The sequence below is a fragment of the Liolophura sinensis genome, chromosome 7, assembly GCF_032854445.1.
Source record: "Liolophura sinensis isolate JHLJ2023 chromosome 7, CUHK_Ljap_v2, whole genome shotgun sequence".
Lineage (NCBI taxonomy): Eukaryota > Metazoa > Mollusca > Polyplacophora > Chitonida > Chitonidae > Liolophura > Liolophura sinensis.
The window spans coordinates 19908694-19930106 of NC_088301.1; the positions used below are offsets into that span (position 1 = coordinate 19908694).

At 40.1% G+C, this 21413-nt stretch overlaps 3 protein-coding genes across 4 annotated transcripts; all 3 read right to left on the reverse strand.

Moving 5' to 3' along the window:
• Positions 1 to 480: 480 nt before the first annotated feature.
• Positions 481 to 2990, reverse strand: LOC135469748 (uncharacterized). The gene has a single exon (XM_064748328.1). It carries the CDS (start codon positions 2902 to 2904, stop codon positions 1960 to 1962), a length of 945 nt encoding a protein of 314 aa, XP_064604398.1. The 5' UTR covers positions 2905 to 2990; the 3' UTR covers positions 481 to 1959.
• Positions 2991 to 10324: 7334 nt separating this feature from the next.
• LOC135469747 (uncharacterized) lies at positions 10325 to 11753 on the reverse strand. The gene has a single exon (XM_064748327.1). The coding sequence runs from the start codon at positions 11684 to 11686 to the stop codon at positions 10364 to 10366; it is 1323 nt and encodes a 440-aa protein (XP_064604397.1). The 5' UTR covers positions 11687 to 11753; the 3' UTR covers positions 10325 to 10363.
• Positions 11754 to 16430: 4677 nt separating this feature from the next.
• On the reverse strand, positions 16431 to 18281 carry LOC135470353 (uncharacterized). 2 transcript variants are annotated; one of them, XM_064749233.1, is made up of 2 exons: positions 17357 to 18281; positions 16431 to 17284 (listed from the first exon to the last, which is right to left on the reverse strand). In XM_064749233.1, the coding sequence occupies exons 1-2, from the start codon at positions 18206 to 18208 to the stop codon at positions 16796 to 16798; spliced, it is 1341 nt and encodes a 446-aa protein (XP_064605303.1). In that variant the 5' UTR covers positions 18209 to 18281; the 3' UTR covers positions 16431 to 16795. The 2 variants fall into 2 exon arrangements, with proteins under 2 accessions (XP_064605303.1, XP_064605302.1); XM_064749232.1 differs by having other exon boundaries at positions 16431 to 18281.
• Positions 18282 to 21413: the final 3132 nt, after the last annotated feature.

Consider the following 21413-nt stretch of genomic DNA (forward strand, 5'->3'; position numbering starts at 1 on the left):
TAAGTACAGTTTCGACGCTAAGAACACATTGCCCGGAATAACGTCAAAATTATTAAAAAAAAAACAAAAAAAACCCCCAAAAACAAGTGGTATGCTGGGTAAGAATATGGACATCCAACACATCGGTGTTTAGAGCTTGTACTGGTGCTTGTCACTGGCTAAAGGCAATTTTGGGAGCGAGTATGCCTGACTTTACACAGAGCTGAGAATATAGGCGACTGGTTAAAAGTAACAGAGTATAGCAGCCTTGTCCGACTTTACATAAAACATAGCAATTTTTTTCTTGAGGTTATACCCGGTATATTGATATGCTGGGGGGCAATATATATATATATATATATATATATATATATATATATATATTATATTATATATATATATATATATATATATATATATATATACATACACACAGTGTTCACTCCGCTTTAATTGTAGCGTGAGGCAAAACAACCGGACAGACAACTCTGAATACATGACTCATTTGATGCCTTCTTACGATACTACAGGGGCCTTTAATCGACCTGGAAACCTGTTTTTTTGAAAGATAAATTGAAAACGTTTTCTCTATTGTGTAGACATTTTATACGCATCATATTAATTGGGTTTATATGCAAGGTGCATTAATATATACACGATTGCTTGCATCGAACTATTTGGATTACAGAGTATAAAGAATGCCATTGACGAATGGCGTATCCTAGGCATAATACAGCTTCTTTCAATCAGTCGATCAAGAAATGAGTGTCTGGAATAGATACTTGGGGCTTGAATCAAAAGATTCTCAAAATTTCCAAAATTACAGAAAAGCAAATGTACACTCTATAAACGACGCCATAGAAAAATTGCACATCCACAGTAACATGCGTAAGGCTGATACACGTGTCATTGTGCAACTCGATGTATTACACAAATTACACGATTTGTGAGTTGTTACGTGGTACACAAAATTGCGTGCGTGTGCATTTTTGCAACAAACTGTGCATTGTTCGCATTCTGTAGTTCTGGACGAGTATCCTTGCTAACAGACTTTGAGGTATTTGAGGTATAAAATATCAGATACTATTATATGTGCATAGACAACTCCATTAGGCACATACTATATCAATTATTATATACATATGTGTACATATAAAGCTTTGTGCTCAAGAATAGTCATACTAAAAATAAAACAAAATCACATCGTTTTTAAACAGGAAATTGATTTTATACATTGTATAATGATTGACTGCAAACTTGAAACACAGGACCTGTCTTACGTTTACACTCTAACTTCAAACCTAATGAACAATCAGTAACAATCAGAAGACATCAGTTTTTCACTTTATGAAGACTGGAACCTTGTCATTTCACCCCTTTCAACGCTGCACATAACTTTCGTAAAATTTGGCACAAGCTGAGCGGTAAACATTATTGTTTTCATTCACTTATTCAAGTATTTAAAGTAAGTTTTTTAAATCCGAAATGTCTGAATCACAATTTTTCTGTGTACAGAATGTTATTTCAACTCATCTTTCGTGAACAATCTTTCAAACGTTATACTGGTTTGTCACTTGCTTACCGTTACTCGGTGTTTCTTCATCGACATAACGCCTTAATGATAAGTCACTTGTTTACCGTTACTCGGTGTTTCTTCATCGACATAACACTTTAATGATAAGTCACTTGTTTACCGTTCCTCAGTGTTTCTTCATCGACATAACGCCTTAATGATAAGTCACTTGTTTACCGTTACTCGGTGTTTCTTCATCGACATAACGCCTTAATGATAAGTCACTTGTTTACCGTTACTCGGTGTTTCTTCATCGACATAACGCCTTAATGATAAGTCACTTGTTTACCGTTACTCGGTGTTTCTTCATCGACATAACGCCTTAATGATAAGTCACTTGTTTACCGTTACTCGGTGTTTCTTCATCGACATAACGCCTTAATGATAAGTCACTTGTTTACCGTTCCTCAGTGTTTCTTGATCGGTATCGTCTTATCGCTGTCGTCTTTGAAAGGCGCCGTGATGATTAGCTTTCCTTCGCTGTTTAGTTTTGACGACATTTTATCGGAGTCCACGTCTCTTGGAACAAAAAAATTCCGGGTGAGTGACTTTGTTGTGATTCTTCCCGTGAAACTGTCTTTGTTTTCCTGGTTACCAATCACAGTAAGACTGTTGTCATTCAATTTGACCTCAATACTCTCCGGCTTATAGTCTCTCATGTCAACCTCCAACTGGAATGGTTTCCGCGGATCAGATTTTTGCTCCTTCTTGACTGTCGTAGACACACGGATTTCTCTAGTGCCGTCCGTCGAATCACCGTTGGTGATGTCTTCTACTTTTTTGCTCTGTTCGCTCTTGACGTTCTCGGCGGCCTCTCGCTTAATGGACATCCCTTGGGTTTTCTCCTCAGGGCGGGACACGCTGGAATCTTTGGTCTGCTCCTCTTCTTCCTCTTGGAGGAAAGGCGCTGTGAGGATGAGAATTCCGGCATCCGTCATGTTGGCCGTGATTTCGTCCGGGTTCACATCGTCCGGGATGGCGATCGTCCTTCTCTTCTCCCGTATATCCTGGTCATCCTCACTGCCCTCTTTGTGGACACAGGTGATCTGGATTTTATCCTCAGTGACGTTCAGGGACACTTCCTCTGGGGAGAATCCCGTACATACGATCCTCTCCGTCCATTCCGTCTTCTCCGGTTCTATGTTGGACACGTGCATATGCTGGTTCCATAAGCCCATCGTATCGCCCATGTACGGATCGAAGTCGAAATCGTGGTGTGGAAGAAGCCCGCTGTGGTGGTAGGTCACCCCCGGGGTACGGTGGGTGGTGACCTTGTAACTGGTGGTACGCCTGGGCGCATACCGTCTTGGGGTGCGCCGGTAACCCACGAATGAAACAGGCACGCTAAACATACTGGCGTCAGTGTATAACTCTTAACACTACGGTATACGCTTGAATAGTACAACAGTCCAAGTGAAATGTGAACATTAGACTATGTGCTCACGAATTTATACTTTATTATATTTCTGGGCCTTTCTCGAGTGATCCCCACGTGCGGGGATATAAATATGCATCAACCTGTTGATTAATTTAAAAGGACCGGTTCCAGTGAGTGGGTATAGATATAGGGGGTAGGTACATACCACTGAATATCGGTGGGTTCTAGCCTTTCTTCACAACACGACGTCATGCGCCAGTATCTTCTAGCACTTTCTAAGTACCGTGAACTCTTATCCATTAAAAAGCTGACCTGTATTAACTCTTGTTTTCTTAGCCGTTCAGAAAAATGCAGTCCGCCTATCGCCAAGCCGCCTCAGCAAGTCACTCGATTGGAATGTTGATAAAATTCTATACTTTTGCCTCGCCTTGCTCATCTACGAAAGCAGTAACAATTAATATGACCTTAATAACAAACAACAACTCCCTCCGGGATGATTTCAAGGCGTCAGTCAAATGTCATTTCAATTTAAACTTTATAAAATTATATGCAGCTCAAGCTAGGTTAATCCTTTATTAATAAGGGAACAGAAAACAGGTTTTCATAAAGACCCGTATAGCTGCATGAATTAATTTTAAACAGATCACTGTGTAAACAGAGCACTATATATATACGATTCACTCAGTGGTTTCAAATTTAACATGCAGCTTACTGGACATTAAAATATAACACAAACTTCTGATGGGCGTGGGTTTTTTCGGGCTCTCTCCGCTTTCCTTCCACCATAAGTGAAATATTCTTGAATATGGCGTAAAACATTAATCAAATAAATAAATTAAAATATAAGATACATGCACGAAGATAACAGTAGGAAAGTTGCTATACACAAAGAATAACTTCAACACTGATAAAACAGTAATTATATTCCAACTGTCAGAACGTTTGAACTGAGGAACTCGTTATTATATCAGATGGTTTGGAGCTGACTGGCGTTGTGTTTGTTGGTGATGCATTACATATGGCGGTAGGGAACGATCAACAACTGATTCAGTAAGAGATGCAGAGATTCGAACAAGTGAGCTTTTGGGCTTCAATCTGTATATAGTCTTAACTTTAAAACAGTTCACTGCGTTAAACTCGATACTTTAGGAATTTTATCTTAATACTTAGAGTTGTCTTAGACTACAAAAACAAGATTGAAAATTAAGGCAGGGGTTCAACTCTAAGCTAAATAATAATACCACCAGTTAAGACTTTGACTTAATTCTATATCAGACAGATTTGTGATCCTTGCATGGGCTATATAGATGTACCGACTACTTGTAGGTACATGAAACTATATTACCATTAAAAACGCTGTCATCTCACCACGACACATGAAAGAAACCTAATCAACCATGTGCAATGATTTTATGAAACAATAAAAACTCACCTGCACAAATATACCTGCATAACGGCATTCCTTCGTGTACATATTCTCTATATATTTTAGAGCTTTATGAAATGTATTCAGGCTATTGTACATTCAATTTAAAAACCCACATTTCGCTAAAAATCAATTCATCCCGGCGATAGAACCATATTTTCGGCCTGATTTGACGTATATATATATATATATATATATATATATATATATATATATATATATATATATATAAATCGGGCAGAAAATTATGTGGTGTCGTGGTGAGATGTATATGTGCAGTTATACGTTTAATTTTCCTTTTTTATTAATTTTTGAGAGAGTGCCTTGCAGTCTATGAAATACAGTTATATTTATTGATCAGTTTGATTGACTCCAAATGTTGTTTATAATATGTGTATACATGACATCGATCAAAATTAAGCACTATATACTTCGGGTACCAACAGAATTGGCTGTCACTTACAGAAATCACGTATATATGCATGTAGGCACTATATACAAGAGGGACAAACAGAATTGGCTGTCACCTACAGAAATCACATATATATGCATGTAGGCACTATATACAAGGGGGACAAACAGAATTGGCTGCCACCTACAGAAATCAGATATATATGCATGTAGGCACTATATACAAGGGGGACAAACAGAATTGGCTGTCACCTACAGAAATCACGTATATATGCATGTAGGCACTATATACAAGGGGGACAAACAGAATTGGCTGTCACCTAAAAAAATCACGTATATATGCATGTAGGCACTATTAATAAGAGGGACAAGCAGAACTGCTTGTCACCTAAAGAAATCATGTATATATGCATGTAGGCACTATATACAAGCAAGACAAACAGAATTGGCTGTCACCCACAGAAATCACGTATATATGCATGTAGGCACTATATACAAGAGGGACAAACAGAATTGGCTGTCACCTACAGGAGACACGTATATATGTATGTAGACATTATATACAAGAGGGACAAACAGAATTGGCTGTCACCTACAGAAATCATGTATATATGCATGTAGGCGCTATATACAAGAGGATAAACAAAATTTTCTGTCACCTACAGAAATCACGTATATGTAAAAGAACTTTTACGTACGCCACATAGATTATATCAACACAAAAGCAAATATATACGAGATGCTTTGCTTTTCGCCTTTCCTTACACAGTATCTTCAGTTCATGTACTTGAAAACACCTACAGGAGAGGCCTACATACCATTTGTATAAAGTTGACTCATTCTTACGTTATAACACAAAGATCGTCGTAAGCCCAAGTTAATTCATAGTACTGTAGTGTGTGTAAATTTTCGTCCGTTTGACTGACAGGTCTATAACAAGAGCTTTCTACGCGGGACAATTGTAATGCTGGCGACAAAAAAAAACAAAAAAACTCACCAGTCAAGTTTAGGGAATGGCGATGAATTATACACATTCACGCAGCTTGACCATACAGCATTCCAGTTTACTGACTCGGTAACACTCGTAGATATCAATGAGAGGGATAAATAAATGCTTTTTTAATTTTGTGGAAAAGAAAAGCCTCGAATAGGCTGTGTCCAGGTATGACACGTGTTTATCTATACTGTGGTGATACATACACTCGTACCTGTGCATCATGGAATATACGAGAACATTTTACAGTAGTGCACCACTCATTCATGACCTGCCGCAGGCGTCCTATACTGGTTTAAGCCCCTTAAACACAAATCATTAGAAACTAAGGAAGCGATCTGTAGGCGGGGTAAAACATCCAGAAGTAGCCAGAACACACAAATCGGTATAAATAAGCTGTCAGCTAGTAGGACTGTCACATTTCACGATACATTGGAAAACAAGCCTGTAGAGAGAGAGAAAGAGAGAAAAAAAAGTTGTTGCAGAAGTCAAAAGCGACAGACATGTTCAGTGTACCAATATCGTTTGTTGGATTCCCAGGGGAGCCGAGGCGTTACCCACGGGGTCATACCTCATACAGGGTCACCACCCACCGTTCCCCGGGAGGATTCACTTACCACGAGTCCGGATTACCCCATCACGCCATCGACCTGGACCCATTTATGCGGGCGCCCGCAAGCGTGTGGAGTCAAGGGTACGTACCAAAGAAACCGACAGAGTGGACGGACAGCGTCGTCTGCACAGGCTTCGCACAGGACGAGGTTTCTTTAAAAGTTTCGTCGGACAAAGTATTCGTTCGCTGCTTTCACAAAGACGGAGACGAGGAAAACTACGACTCTCAAGAGAAAAAGATGACGGTAAAGATTCCTGATGACGTCGAATCTGGGGACATAAAAGCCGAAATGTCGGAGGGTGGGACGTTGACGTTAAAAGCGCCCTACGTCCAGATAGAAGAGGCGCCGAACGACGCCGGTGCTAACCAAGATGGCGGAGAAAAATCATCATCTTCGGAAGAGAAACAAGAAAAGAGCAAAGACAAAAAATCCACCAAAAAGGATGGCACGACGAGTATTAAAATAAGCAGGAGCTGAACTTAAAGACACGACAATGACATTTTAGTTGTGACCAAATGAACTTCTTGTCATATCTTTTCACATCCTGGCAGCTTATCTAACATAAATCATCCAGGAACGACTTTTGTAAACAAATTAATTTACATGTACTGTGTCAAGAACAGCTGTAGCGAAATGCCAGATGTACCAGATTATATGTAAGTCATATACGCATGTCGTCATGGACTGACGCCTTACTGCATATGACACTTCAAAATATCATCGCAATTTTTATATATAAACTCTTGTTTGCGGAGACGTGTTGGAAACTTAATACCAACCTACCAAGCCGATGTGCGACTTCGACGTCTGTAAGCATGAAATATCAGAAGACTTCGTGATCTCCGTATTGTTATAATCCTGTAGGCGTATCCTAGCTGAGGACTATATATATATGTTGACAGCTCAGAACGTGTGTATACAGATGACTTACACGTTGTCGTCAATCACTTATTAGAATGTACAGTAAAGATGGAGAATACCAAATGTGATCTCGCTGTACCCACCAAAGCCGACATCGGTAAAGTATTTCATCTATATGTATATAAATGCATATACTCTCTGAAAGGAATTGTGTTAAAAAAAAATACGCAAGGTGAGCCACAGAGACACAATAATTGTAACAAATTTGCACGGGAACATTAACGATGTGTACTTCGCATGCATACATCAGCTTTTTGTACCTAGAGATTTAATCTGTACCAAATTGTGTACTTGTTATACACATCTTGTTTATATAGCGGGCGGCAGAGCGGTACACATTTGCTTTTTCAGAGTACTGACACTCAAGAGCACGAAGCGATCTTAGACTAAAGTCAGCATTTCAGATCACTTTAAATTTGTTATTTCTGATACAACGTGGTCAAAATATTACTTGACAGCATAAATTCTATTGACTGCCCAATAAATTTCAGCTAAAATAACGAAAAGGAACATACTAAATTTAATGATTAAAATTATGACTTAAGCCTAAGATCGCTTCGTGATTGCGGGGTCTGGTCTGATGATAATAAAAGAAATTGTATTATATTTAAGTTGGGTTCGAGGTGGAGATCGCGACCTTGAGGAGATCACCTGATTCATCAGTCTTGACAAAACCATAGTAGAACAAGATGATTGTCTAGTCTTCTACACGCATATCCACATTTACCAAAAATTCATGGATAACCAGCTCGTTTGATAACACGATGTTCATGCGTTTTTTTGTTGTGTAATGAAATGCTCTGTGTGAACAGTAAAGTCTTCTTTTGTTTGAACTCTTGTGATTTCGGTGTCATGTGTAATTTATATATTTAATTCATTTTTTTAAAGCCAATTACAATATTTCATGTATGGTTTGTGAACCGTATAGAGTCTGCAATAAACCATGCATATATAGCTCAGTAAGTATAAGGTGATCCAAACTTGATCATGAAATACACGGGGTCGGAGTTCAATCCCATACTTGGACTCGGAACTCACAGACTCCATTGCTCTCATTGACCGCAAGGGCTTTGGTGACTATCATGTCAACGCTTCGCAATATTGTTCCATGGTGCCGATGGTTGAGAACCTCAACCAGCATCCACGCAATATGCACATGTGCACACACGTGGGGAACTTTGTTAAAAATTCGCCAAAGGTTGGTGGTTTACTCCGGGGTTTCTGCGACAGCTATAAACGCCACTTGTATTAAAGTCACCTCCAATGGGCAATTAAACAGGAAATTTTTGGAATACGGCGTTAAACAAAAATGACATAATTATACACTGGTTACTGTCAGTAACTTGCCCAAGGTCGATGGTTACCCCTACATGGTAACCCGGTCCCCTCCCGCCATAAACAAGTGACTGCCATTATATGTACTCTTTGGGTTTTACGTCGTACATTTTTTCACTTATATGACGACGAGAAGTCATTATGTACATATATACTGTGACTTCATGTAGCAGGGCGAGTCCATGCCGCCACTGAAATGTCATGCCGAAAACAAGCACGACATGACACTCCACCCAGTCACTTTATACTGATACCGGGCCATTTTTGAAGTATTTGGTATATGACCTGGCCAGGCATTGATGTTCGGTCTCCCGACTTAGAGGCGGACGCTCTAACCATTAGTCCAGCGAAGCGGTCGGCCGCCAGGATGTGAAACCTTATACTAGTACATACTGTGGTATAACAACAATCAACCAAATGAACAAATAACTGAGCATGGACTGCACGGTTACACCACACGCGGAATGCGCGGTTAACCAAGGGATGCTACGGTTCCCTTACTACACTGTGTATGACCATTAATCGATCATGTAATGTAACATCATGTACTTAAATGGCATGCATGTTTGGATCCTGTTATATTCTTGAATTGCCTGAAAATACATATAGTGTATAGAGGCCAGCAAGTTTGTCAGTTTCCAGACAGACCTTGTATGACCTCCTTCTAATTTTAGCCGTATACGCCAAAATGTATAAGTGAAACGATCTTGTTAACACGTATTAAATACAAACGTAAATAAGCTATTCAAAAAAGCCGTATGTTCTGACCCTAACCTCTCTCTCAGGGTACCACAGCCCTATGACTCATGAACCTCTCAAAGATTCGGTCGCGGTGAGTTAACATTATGCTTATCCTGGCCTCCTCTCTGGTAGTTCATGAGATTTTCGCGAGCTTTGTCCGGTTTCCTCCCACTCCAATGATAGCTGCCGTTGTATGTGTGAAATATTCTTATATTATTGAATATATAAAAATAAATACATCTCTGCTGTTATCTAATCTTTACTTTCGCATTCAACAAAACTTCGTAATCACCCTGCACAATGTTAATGGATTAGACAACGTGCAACGTTACTCAAGAAAACAAACCGGCAATGTTTTTTTTAAAGCAAAAACTCGATCAGCGCAAATCCAGTCGAATTGCTACTATTATTTTGGAATAGCCCAAATAATTATCTATCGTATCATGCAGCCTCTTCTGTGCACGTGTTACTGTTCAAAAGTATGATAATGTTCCTAAAATTTACCATTTGGGTAGCTCAACTTTTTTTCAATAATTTTAAGACTATGTTGTAACTGCACAGGTATAGGTCTGATATTAACTGAAAGACAATAATTTGAGCTATTCTTGGTATAAATGCAGAAAACTTCATTTGATTGGCGAACATGGATTTTCTGCCAAAAAACACCAGCAAATGAGATAACAACGTCAAATCATTCTACCTGTATAGATGTTCGACATTGCTGTAATTAACCTCAACATTTCAGTCATCCTGTATACAGAACAAATCACAATCTGTTTTCTTTTGAAGACATTTTTAATAAAACTATAAAAAATATATATTATTACACGTTTCAAATAATTTAATAATTATACATATATCTCTGACTTACAGACATTTTAAGTACCGTTACAATGAACAAGTGAAATGTGATTAACAAAATAAGGCGAATTTTCTTAACTTAAACATGTCCATGCTATTGCCACGCCCCTTCACATTTCCACCTCATCCTTCAGTTCACCGAGATAGGAATGACCTTTTCGGCCAGATCTTCCTCGGTCTTGTACGGCGCTGAGATGGTCATCTGACCGTGACTGTCCAACGATGACGTGAGCAGATCACAGTTCACGTGGTCAGGAATATAAAATCGCCTGTACACAGCTCTGCTGGAAACAACCTTTCCTGTTGCCTCATCTTTGTCTTCTTGCTTCCCGGATATCGTCAAAGCGTTGCCATTCAGCTTCACTTCTATGCTGTCTGGGTTGAACTTTTTCATGTCCACATGGATTTCGAATAGTCTGTTTCCAGGCTCTTCAGATGTCTCTGTTTTTTCTTCCATAAGGGTTTCCGCTGTTATCTTTTCTGGTTGTTTTAGATTTTCCGTTTCGTGGGTAGAATCTTTTTTTGGTATATCTGTATGTTGAGGCTCACTTTCCAGCTGTTGGCCTACAGACGCCTCCACCTCAGATTTTTTGGATTCCACTCTTGTAGTGTTCATGTCATCATGTTCACTGTCCACCTGTTCAAATGGCTCTGGATCAGGAATTTCTTCTGTCTTCTTTACTTCTTTTTCCAATGCTTTCTTTCCAGGCTGGACGGGTGCTTCTGGTTTTGGATTTTCTTCCATTATCTTTTCTTTGGTGAGATCGGCGGGAGTTTCCGCCTGGATATCCATACCATCAACTGACGAGTCGGTTGTCTCCCCTGGATCAATCTCCTGACAATCTTTGCACGAGCATTCGTCATCACTCTGTCCGTTTTGCACCACGCTCTCTTCAGCTTTGACCGGAGTTTCTTTTCTTGTTTCTTTATCACCTGTTTTTGTCGGTGCTTTTATAACGACCAAGCCTTTCGTGCTGAGAGTGACTGTCATTTTATCACTGTCGACGTCTTCAGGTACGTTGATGGTTCTTTTCAGCTGCCGAACGTCTACGTTCCCGGCCCCGTCATTTGTTTCATGTCTGCAATTAACGATAACTTTCCCATCCGAAACGTTGATGCTGATTTCTTCAGGGAAAAATCCGTCACAGTCAACCGAATCTTTCCAAACAGGTTTCGGTTTGGTTTTACCTTCTTTGTTCGAAGGAATTCCGGCAACCTCTTTCCAAACCCCGAAAACATCTTCCAGGAATGGAGGGAGGCACAGGGCGTCCCGATGACGGTGTGGTCCCCCAGCGGGAGCGATGAACCAGGCAGGGGGTCCGTGCTGTGCCGGCCCCTGCGGTCCGTGGCTCAGCCCCCTTCGACATCGTCCTCTTGGTTGGTATGTTACGTGTAACGGGATATGTCGGTTGTGGTGAAAACTCACCGGCATCACTGACGTTGAAAATAACATATTACTCTATTATAATATTCTCGCAATATTTTTCTTAGTTCTGTTGTCGCTAGCTTGAGTTTCGGAATGAAGTGTAACGCTGAAATGTCAGCCTTTTATAAGCAAATGATTAATTCCAGAGTTTTCTCCATTGACCCACGTGGATCATGAAATAAATAAACATAAACCACGCCCCACGATGTTTCATTGGTTGACAGAAGTGGATTAACCAATCATATAACGACATTTCTCACGTGACAGTACGTAGAAGATTCTGGCAAATTCACATCATGTAATCATTCAGGTGTCCTTTTTAGCGAAACTTGCTGACAGTGAAATCCACTGTTTCGTCTCATTTTTAGAGAAAATTCTCGATTATACAAGAACGCTTGAAAGACGTTTGTTATAAGTGTCACAAATGCAACTTTAAGAGAAATGACAACATGAACGCCGATCTAGGTCACGACAACAACACAGTCACGCCGGTACGTCGCAGTCAGACAAGGGCATATGTACGATGGTGTGTGGCTTTTCTCACTTTAATTTCATAACGACTAAAATAGTGAATTATTGCGTCAAAGCGAATGATATGCAGTGTGAGAATGCGTTTCCGTTTTGTTTATTTGTTTTTTTTTTGTTACATAATTCATTTGTTACTGTATATGTAAGTGAAATAAAAAATCAAACTTATTCTTGGTAACGAAAACTGGACCGTGAGTCAATCGACATGTATGACTTCAACCAGCTATTCATTAACTTTCTGAATGATGTTAGTTAAGTTTCTATATCAAACAAATAATGAGAATATCAATTCAGATCTTGGTTATAGTATAGTAAAAGCCATAATAATATACATGCATACCTGTCCACCCTTCACTGCAGAATTATTTTTCTTCACATGCAAAATACACAACGACATAACCACCAGTATATTGCGAATTTCTTGAAACAGGCCTACACCGAATGTACACCTGCTCCCCATTACTGCTGTTTGCTGCAGTGGAGAATGTACTCAAGTACCACATGTCCACCATGCCTGTACTGTACCATTGTTTTCATGCCGTGCGTAGAATGCACGCCTTTACACTTCTGTCACCATACACAGTTGTTCTTCATCAGTACGTAGACATACAGAAGTATATGTCAACCACTACGCAATTGTGTTCATGCAGTACACAGAATGTACAACAGACCACCACTACACAGTTGTTTTCCTTCAACACATAAAATGTATACCAGATCACCACAACACAGTTGTGTTCATGTAGCACACAAAATATATAACAGACCACCACTGCACCGTTGTGTTCCTCTAGCACATAAAATGTATACCGGATCACCACTATACAGCTGTGTTCCTCTAGCACATAAAATGTATACCGGATCACCACTATACAGCTGTGTTCATGTAACATACAAAATGTATAACAGACCACCACTGCACAATGGTGTTCGTGTGGCACACAAAATGTATACCAGATCACCACTATACAACTGTGTTCATGTAACATACAAAATGTATAACAGACCACCACTGCACAATGGTGTTCGTGTGGCACACAAAATGTATACCAGACCACCACTGCACAATGGTGTTCGTGTGGCACACAAAATGTATACCAGATCACCACTATACAATTGTGTTCCTCTAGCACACTAAATATATACCAGATTACCACTGCACAAGGGTGTTCGTGTAGCACACAAAATGTATACCAGATCACCACTATACAATTGTGTTCCTCTAGCACACTAAATACATACCAGACCACCACTGCACAATTGTGTTCATGTAGCACACAAAATGTATACCAGATCACCACTATACAGCTGTGTTCATGTAGCACACAAAATGTGTACCAGACCACCACTGCACAATGGTGTTCATGTAGCACACAAAATGTATACCAGACCACCACTATACAGCTGTGTTCATGTAGCACACAAAATGTATACCAGACCACCACTGCACAATGGTGTTCATGTAGCACACAAATTGTATACCAGATCACCACTATACAGCTGTGTTCATGTAGCACACAAAATGTATACCAGATCACCCCAGCACACAATACATACCAGACATTCATTTAACAATTGTTTTTCTGTAGTACACACAACATATACCTGCATGTACATTAATTGTTGAACAATTTTTTTTTCAAGTACATAATGTGCCTGTACACCATTAGACAATTGTTTTTCTCAGGTAAACCATGTATTCCTGAAACACCACTGTACAGAATTGCTCAAACAAATGTTTGTCTCAAGAACACAATGTGAACATGAATCACATATTACCAGATTGTTTTTGTGCATATATTTCATGAAACTTGGATGTATATGCTTATAAGAAAGTAGCTAGCCCAGGGGCATGCTTCCCAGGTTGCGAAGGTGTGTATCATAATGTGGTAATAACTGGGTGTGGCGTCTTTTTCTGGTGATTTCTGCATTACTTGATTGGTGACACTTGACATTCATAATTCCATGAGCCAAACTGGAATGCCTAGAGTAAACCTCCATCCTCTGACAAATAACTGAACTACTTTCAAATAGACTTGCACCAAGAGAGTTCATTGTGCATGGCATATACTAGTACATGGAAGGCTAAAAGAACTTGATGTAAACCAACATATGTGACCCTACAAACTCCTACATCTGCTTCGGGGGTGATAGACCCAGGTTTAATCCTGGGTCAGGTCACACGTAAGACCTTAAAAGAGGAAGTTGTAGCTTCCTCGCTTGGCGTTCAGCATTAAGGGGAAGTTCAACGACTGATTGACCTGTGTCCCTTAAATGGCCCGGGTGGGACGGCTTACCTGCCTTCGGTAAGTCGTCAGTGAAGCAGCACTAGATAAAAGAGCAGTAAAAATCTGTGCTGTAAGGAGGGGCACACTCTAAGGACTCCCCCCTCGTCATATGACTGAAAAATTGTTAAGTACGACATTAAACCCCAAGCAATCTTCACCCCATTGACCAATTACCTGGGCCCTGCATGAGCAGAATAGAGGCATGGGAATCTAGGATGATTACCTCCCCTTCTTGGGCTGGATTTACCAGGTGTATTATGCACAGGCTTTACTGAGGCAGCAGCATCACCATGCTTACATATATGAATACATTGGAAATGGTCTGCGGTAAGAAGTATCGTGACATGACAGCAAACTGGTCGCCATCACGTAAGTGAAAAAATCTTCATTATTGTCAACAACCATTGGAACATTCAGTGCCGCTGAAATGACGCAATCGTAACTACTTTGGAGATCTGTGGTCAAGCATTTTTCACTTATATGATGGCAGCCAGTTTGCTATGGGTTGAGGAAACCAGAGTGTCAAGAGTACACAACCAACACTAAACTCTGAAACGTGACATATATGTCACATCAGCAAGTGGTCCGCTGGCATACAACACAAGCATGTTGTGTCCAGCCCACTTCATGCAACACTACACAGGAGAGCACAGCTGGCCATTTATTTCCACCCAAGAGCTGAGAACTAGAATCAAGAAATCTCCATCTGTATTTCTTCACATATTTCACTGTTGCTTAGCACCACTTCGAGAATTTTTCACCTGAACGATAATGGCAGTTTTACTTTCCTTTGGGGCATATGTAGATCAAGCCGCTCGTGTCACTCATGGGTGGAGGAAACATGCAGAGCATGATGGAAACCACAGCATATCACCATGTGCCTGGATGACAACCATTGTCACAGGGGGACAGTAGCCAGTTATTGGTGGAGGAAACATGGAGAGCATGAGGGAAACCACAGCAGATCATGATGCACCTGGCTGACAACCATTGTCACGGGGGGACAGTAGCCAGTTATCGGTGGAGGAAACATGGAGAGCATGAGAGAAACCACAGCATATCACCATGTGCCTGGCTGACAACCATTGTCACAGGGACAGTAGCCAGTTATTGGTGGAGGAAACATGGAGAGCATGAGGGAAACCACAGCAGATCACGATGCACCTGGGTGACAACCATTGTCACGGGGGGACAGTAGCCAGTTATCGGTGGAGGAAACACAACCACAACAGATCGCCATGCACCTGGTTGACAACCATTGTCACAGGGGTGAACAGTTTTCATTTATTGGTGGAGGAAAGCCTTGGAGAAGTCATGTACCCAGCTGACCACTGTCACAGTGGCTGGAAGTGATGAATTTATGCATGGAGAAAACTGTGATAGCCTGAGGAAACCACTGCATCTGTGCACTGTACCTCCATTTAGCTGGAGGTACATCCATTCTCACGTTATGTGCATCCTCCACTTTGTTTCCGAAGGGTTAACAGTAAATATTTCTTGAAACTTTTACCTCAATTCAACTTGTCCAGGTTACAGTCCCATAAGCCAACATGATTTGCAAGTGTTACAGAAAGTTGATGTACAAAGGTCTGAACACAACAACACATTGGCCACCAGCCAAGCACTACTACAGTTTGCCACATATGCTATTTTCTTTGCCACACTGGAAACACCATTATAATAAACCACCGAACAAGTAAATAAATAAATTGCAGTTTATGCTGTACTCAAGAATATTCCACTTATACGCCGGCAGCCAGCATTATGGTGGGAGGAAACCAGGCAGAGCCTGGGGGAAACCCATGACCATCCGCAGGTTGCTGCTGACCTTCCCAAAAAACTTCATAAGACATGACAGTTGTCCAATACGATCCCATCGCATGTCGAGATTTTGATGTATGAAAGCATGAGAACATAAAGCTGTGCCACACACTCACAACAGACAAAAGTTTTCAAAAGTTGGGAATATTTTTATTTTCATTCGAAAATACTGCTCATTCATGTAAAATGTTGAACAAATGAAAACTGACATTATGCTTCAACATATTCATCACATACACTGTATACAGGCAGATCTAAGTTCTACCTCTACATATGCATTGTGTAATAAGAAACCATGCACATGAACACACAAAATGACACGTGACAAATGATGGACACAAGAATGAAGATATTAACAAAACAAGAATGAAGACATTACAAAATGTGTAAAAATATTGAAATTACGTAATTATGTTGCAAATATTTTAAAGTTCAAATGATTTGGGATGAGTCTGTCCATGATATTGCAATAGCCTATTTAGAAATTCCACCTCATCCTTCATTGCACGGAAATTGGAATGACCTTTTCAGCGAGATCTTCTGCAGACTTGTAAGGAGCCGAGATGATCATCAAGCCTTGGCTGTCCAAAGATGAAGTCAGTAGATCACAGTTCACATAGTCCGGGATCACAAATCGCCTGTACACAGCTCTGCTAGAAACAACCTTTCCTGTTGCCTCATCTTTGTCTTCTTGCTTCCCGGATATCGTCAAGGTATTACCATTCAACTTTACTTCAATGCTGTCAGGGTTGAAGTTTTTCATGTCCACGTGGATTTCAAACAGCCTGTTCTCAGGTTCCACAGCAGCAGTCTCTTTCTGGAGGGCTGGTTCTTCTTTGTTGTGGTTATCTGCATTACATACCATTTCAGGCTGGGAAGCTATATTCTGAGATATGTCATCTGGCTGTTTTAACGCCTCTTCCTCCAACTTTTTTTCTATCATCTGCACATCTTTGTCAAATGTTTTATTTTCTGGATGTAGAGACACCTCTTCCTCAGATTTTTCTCCTACCATCTGGACATCCTTGTCAAGTGTTTTATTTTCTGGATGTAGAGACACCTCTTCCTCAAATTTTTCTCCTACCATCTGGACATCCTTTTCAAGTGTTTCATTTTCTGACTGTTCTGTAACCTCTGCTTCAAATTTGTCTTCTACTATTTGGACATCATTGTCAAGTGGTTTGCTTTCTGGCTGTACACAGACATCTGCCTCAGGATTTTGTTCCGCTACTTCATCCTGGGTTAAGTCTATGGAATCTACCTTCTGGATATCCATGTCCTCACCTGATGAGTCGCTTGTATCTCCTTTGTCTTCCTCCACACAATCCCTGCACGAGGATTCTTCTTCTTCTCTCTGCCAATCTAGGTCCATATGTTCGACAGATTTGGCTGCAGCGTCTGCTTTCTTTTCTTCCCCATCAGGTTTTCTCGGCGCTGTGATGACCAGGATTGCTCTCCGGTTGAACGATGCCCTCAATTTCTCGCAGTCAACATCTTCGGGAACATTTATTGTCTTTTTCAGCTGCCGAATATCTACATTTCCTCTACCATCATTCTCTTCATGACAGCAACTCACGCAAACTTTGCCCTTGGAGATCTCCAACTCTACTTCGTCAGGTGAAAACCCTTCACAATTCAGTGTCTCCTTCCAGTCCGGTTTCAGCGTTGTTTGACTTTTGCATAGTGGAAATCCTGCTACGTCTTTCCATATTCCCAACAGGTCTTCGACGAGGGGGCTGAGGGGAGAGTACCCCCGATGTCGGTGTGATCCCCCGTTGTGAGCGAAGAGACAGGTGGGAGATTCGCGTCTCATCATCTTGCGACACCGTCCTCTTGGTCGACACGTCCTGTGAACAGGAGAGTGCAGATCACGACGAAGTCTCATCGGTAAAACAAGAGTCGTCAGTACCATTATTCAGATTTAATTTGGCTTTCGTTTTGCTTGGCGAAGTTGAAGTCTACAGTGAATGACTAGAACTGCGAAAATTCTGTCTTTTATACGTAAAAATTAGTTTCTGGACGTTTCCAAATTTATCCACGTGGTTGATGTAAACAACGCTAAGCCACGCCCCATGAATTTCCATTGGCTAACAGAAGGAGATCCTCCAATAGAATAACAGCACTTGTCACATGATGAATACGTAGAAAATTCTCGTAAACCACAACAACAGGCATGGTCAAGATAGCCTCGCAGTCCCCAGAAAACATAAATGTTGATCATTTTCTGTCCCCATTCCATGACAGATTGTTCCAGAGCCGGTTATTCGTTTGTTTATTCTTCAACTTTTAACGTTTAACAGGCTAATATCTACGAAATTTCCCGAAAAAGACGACGAATCTAGGTCACCCAAGTTTCGGCTTTTCGACAAGATTTCAACTAGCACTGATAATAGTAAGTACTTACATGTAAATACATAACCAAGAATTAAAACCACACACACTCAAGATTTACCTCTGATTTGACGACTAGATATTCTCTAGCTTCACAAATCAATGGACATTTAATTCTTTGCACACATTGTATTTGTAGTTGAAAATTTAACGCTGAAAAACCTTAGGTGAAAGATGTACAAGCATCAAACATGTAGTTGAAAGTGTCCACATTAGCATTATATTTATTAACCGTAGATATTACATTACAGTTTGTTATTGATAATACCTATGGAACGAACATATGCGTATACTCTCTTTCATTCACATTCTCCATGTCTTTCAGTATTAGAAAAAACAATAATACCCTTAGTCATCATTAACATTGTACTAATCAGGCAACAAGGTCTCCATAATGTTTCACAACGTATCTCGGTGGATTTTTATTATCTGTTCATGTCTAAATACTTCATATTTATGACAGAAATCTTTATACACACAGGTGACTTGTGCATAGACAGCAAGGCTATTATTTAATACATAAGCATTGTAAACTAACATTGCAGCTCTTGTATAGAAATTTCTGAAGACATAAAAAATGCTGAGTCATCCCTATACATGTACTGTAGGTCAACAGTGGCATACTGTAAAGTTACCAACGAGCTTTCCCACATGTGACATACAAATATGCACACTATACTGCTGGAAGACAAATTGGCTAAAATGAAAATTAGACAGCACTAACTGCCACATCGTCTGTCACCAAGGCCCCACAAGAAGTGCGAGCTTGGGAGCTAGGGAAACAACAAATTTATCTCCTCCAACCAGTAGACCATGGCCCGCTCCCCTTGCCATGGCGACCACCAAAATAGTAAAAGCCTAGTGTTTCCATGGTCTGACCTAGAAGAAAAGCACAGTGGTCACAAAGGGGAGTGAAGATAGACAATCTCACTTGGGCATACCTGGCTGTTTCTTAGATGTGGCCAATTAACAATGTCATACATTGTACATGTGCCTTCCACAGTTTCACAACAGAGAAGGTGTGTATAATTCCGGATTTCGAGAATTAGCGGGTGGAAATCATCACACCTCAATAGGCACATGTACCTACCAAATTTCCATACATGGGGCTGAAGCAGATCTATCCAGAGATGGATTTGAACCTACAACCTAACTTTCAAGGTTTCTGTTGGTTAAGAAGACTTAAAATTCATGTTTACACATCACAAACTGATAGTTGAAAAAACAAACAAACAAGCAAACATTGTGGATGTGCATAAAATAATAAATATGTAAGAAATCCCAGGAAACAGTAAAATTACTAAGATGTGCATACATATAGTTAAAAAACTTAATGAAAAGGTGGCTTGCACAGTTTCACTACAAGTATCTTAAAACTAAATATGCGTTTTATTCGGTAAAAATATGACGGAAATGCTATAAATCTTCAACATTACAATGCGCTTCATGTATATTAAAGTGCTACTCCAGTTCCATTCAGGGTAGAAATATTAAAATCATACATGTATGATGCAAATCCTATACCATCATGATTCAAAAGGTTTTACAATGAATAACACTAACCCTCAAACCGAAGTCATCAAAAAGAAAATCTTTGGCAGTTTCTATAAAATTTTCCTGATATGACATAATAATATTCTCTTACGTGATGTCAACTGAGGCAGTTATGATGCTGATTATGGCAAATATGCCATCAACAGCGTTTGGAAGTACAGCGTCATTTGTGAATATATGTTAACATTGAGTGACACCATGTGTTCCTGCATCACGTCACACGGAGCAAATGAGGAAACAACACAAAATACTTGTATACAGATTATCCTCTGAAACATACAACAGTGGATTTAATACGCTGTAAGTTTGGTACGATTTATTAAAGTGACTAAGACTTTCTCTATCTTCATCATTTCGCCTTGCTCTTACTACAAGGCTGTATTGACACAGGCGTAGCACTTAAATAATCTGATTATGTGAGATGAAATGACATCAAGGAAATTGACAAACTGCAGGGATTCACAAGCACTATGATTTTTTCAATCCAGTCTAGACAGTTCTGTTAAGATGACATTACTGAACATATAACAAACTGCACCCGTAACAGAATACTGACATGATTCATGGATAGCAAACTTGTCCAATTATTCATATTAAGGAATGTGTCATCATGTTAACCCAGCTCCTAAATGTCCCTCAAATAAAACAACATGAAAATACTGACAAATCTCAGTATAAAGTTTGTCATTCTGGTTTATGGTTTCTAAGTTTATGGTGAAAGATCGCAACTAACGGCCTGAGAACAGGCTAGGGGACATCACACTGTCAGGTTCTTTAGGAGTTGACAGAATTACCTCCCCATCCTGCTCGTTCTCTGACAGTTGGCTGTGAGCCAGCTTTCTCATTTTACCAGACACGAACAGTGCCTTGTAATCCTCATTCCCTTTGTTGATCAGTTTGTCTACTTTCTCAGAGACTGTTACAGTCTTCTTAGGACATGCCCTTTTTCTGTCACGCCTCTTCCACTTACTTTCATCACCATACATGCCAAATGCTTTGGTCTTTAACGTTTCGTCTGGTGTGACCTGCAGAGACTCAAACAAATCCCTGGAGGGATTCAGCTGATCATCCAATGAAGGGGAATTATTCAATGTTTCTGCTGGTAAAGTTTCAGTTCTAACCTCTGCTTGTAACATTTTTTTCTGCTTTCTTGAGGCGGAGGGCGGTGGTTT

Bases quoted from the DNA above. Each gene is read 5' to 3' on its own strand.
- LOC135469748 (XM_064748328.1), bottom strand. From the start codon at position 2,904: ATGTTTAGCGTGCCTGTTTCATTCGTGGGTTACCGGCGCACCCCAAGA.
- LOC135469747 (XM_064748327.1), bottom strand. From the start codon at position 11,686: ATGTTATTTTCAACGTCAGTGATGCCGGTGAGTTTTCACCACAACCGA.
- LOC135470353 (XM_064749232.1), bottom strand. From the start codon at position 18,208: ATGGTACTGACGACTCTTGTTTTACCGATGAGACTTCGTCGTGATCTG.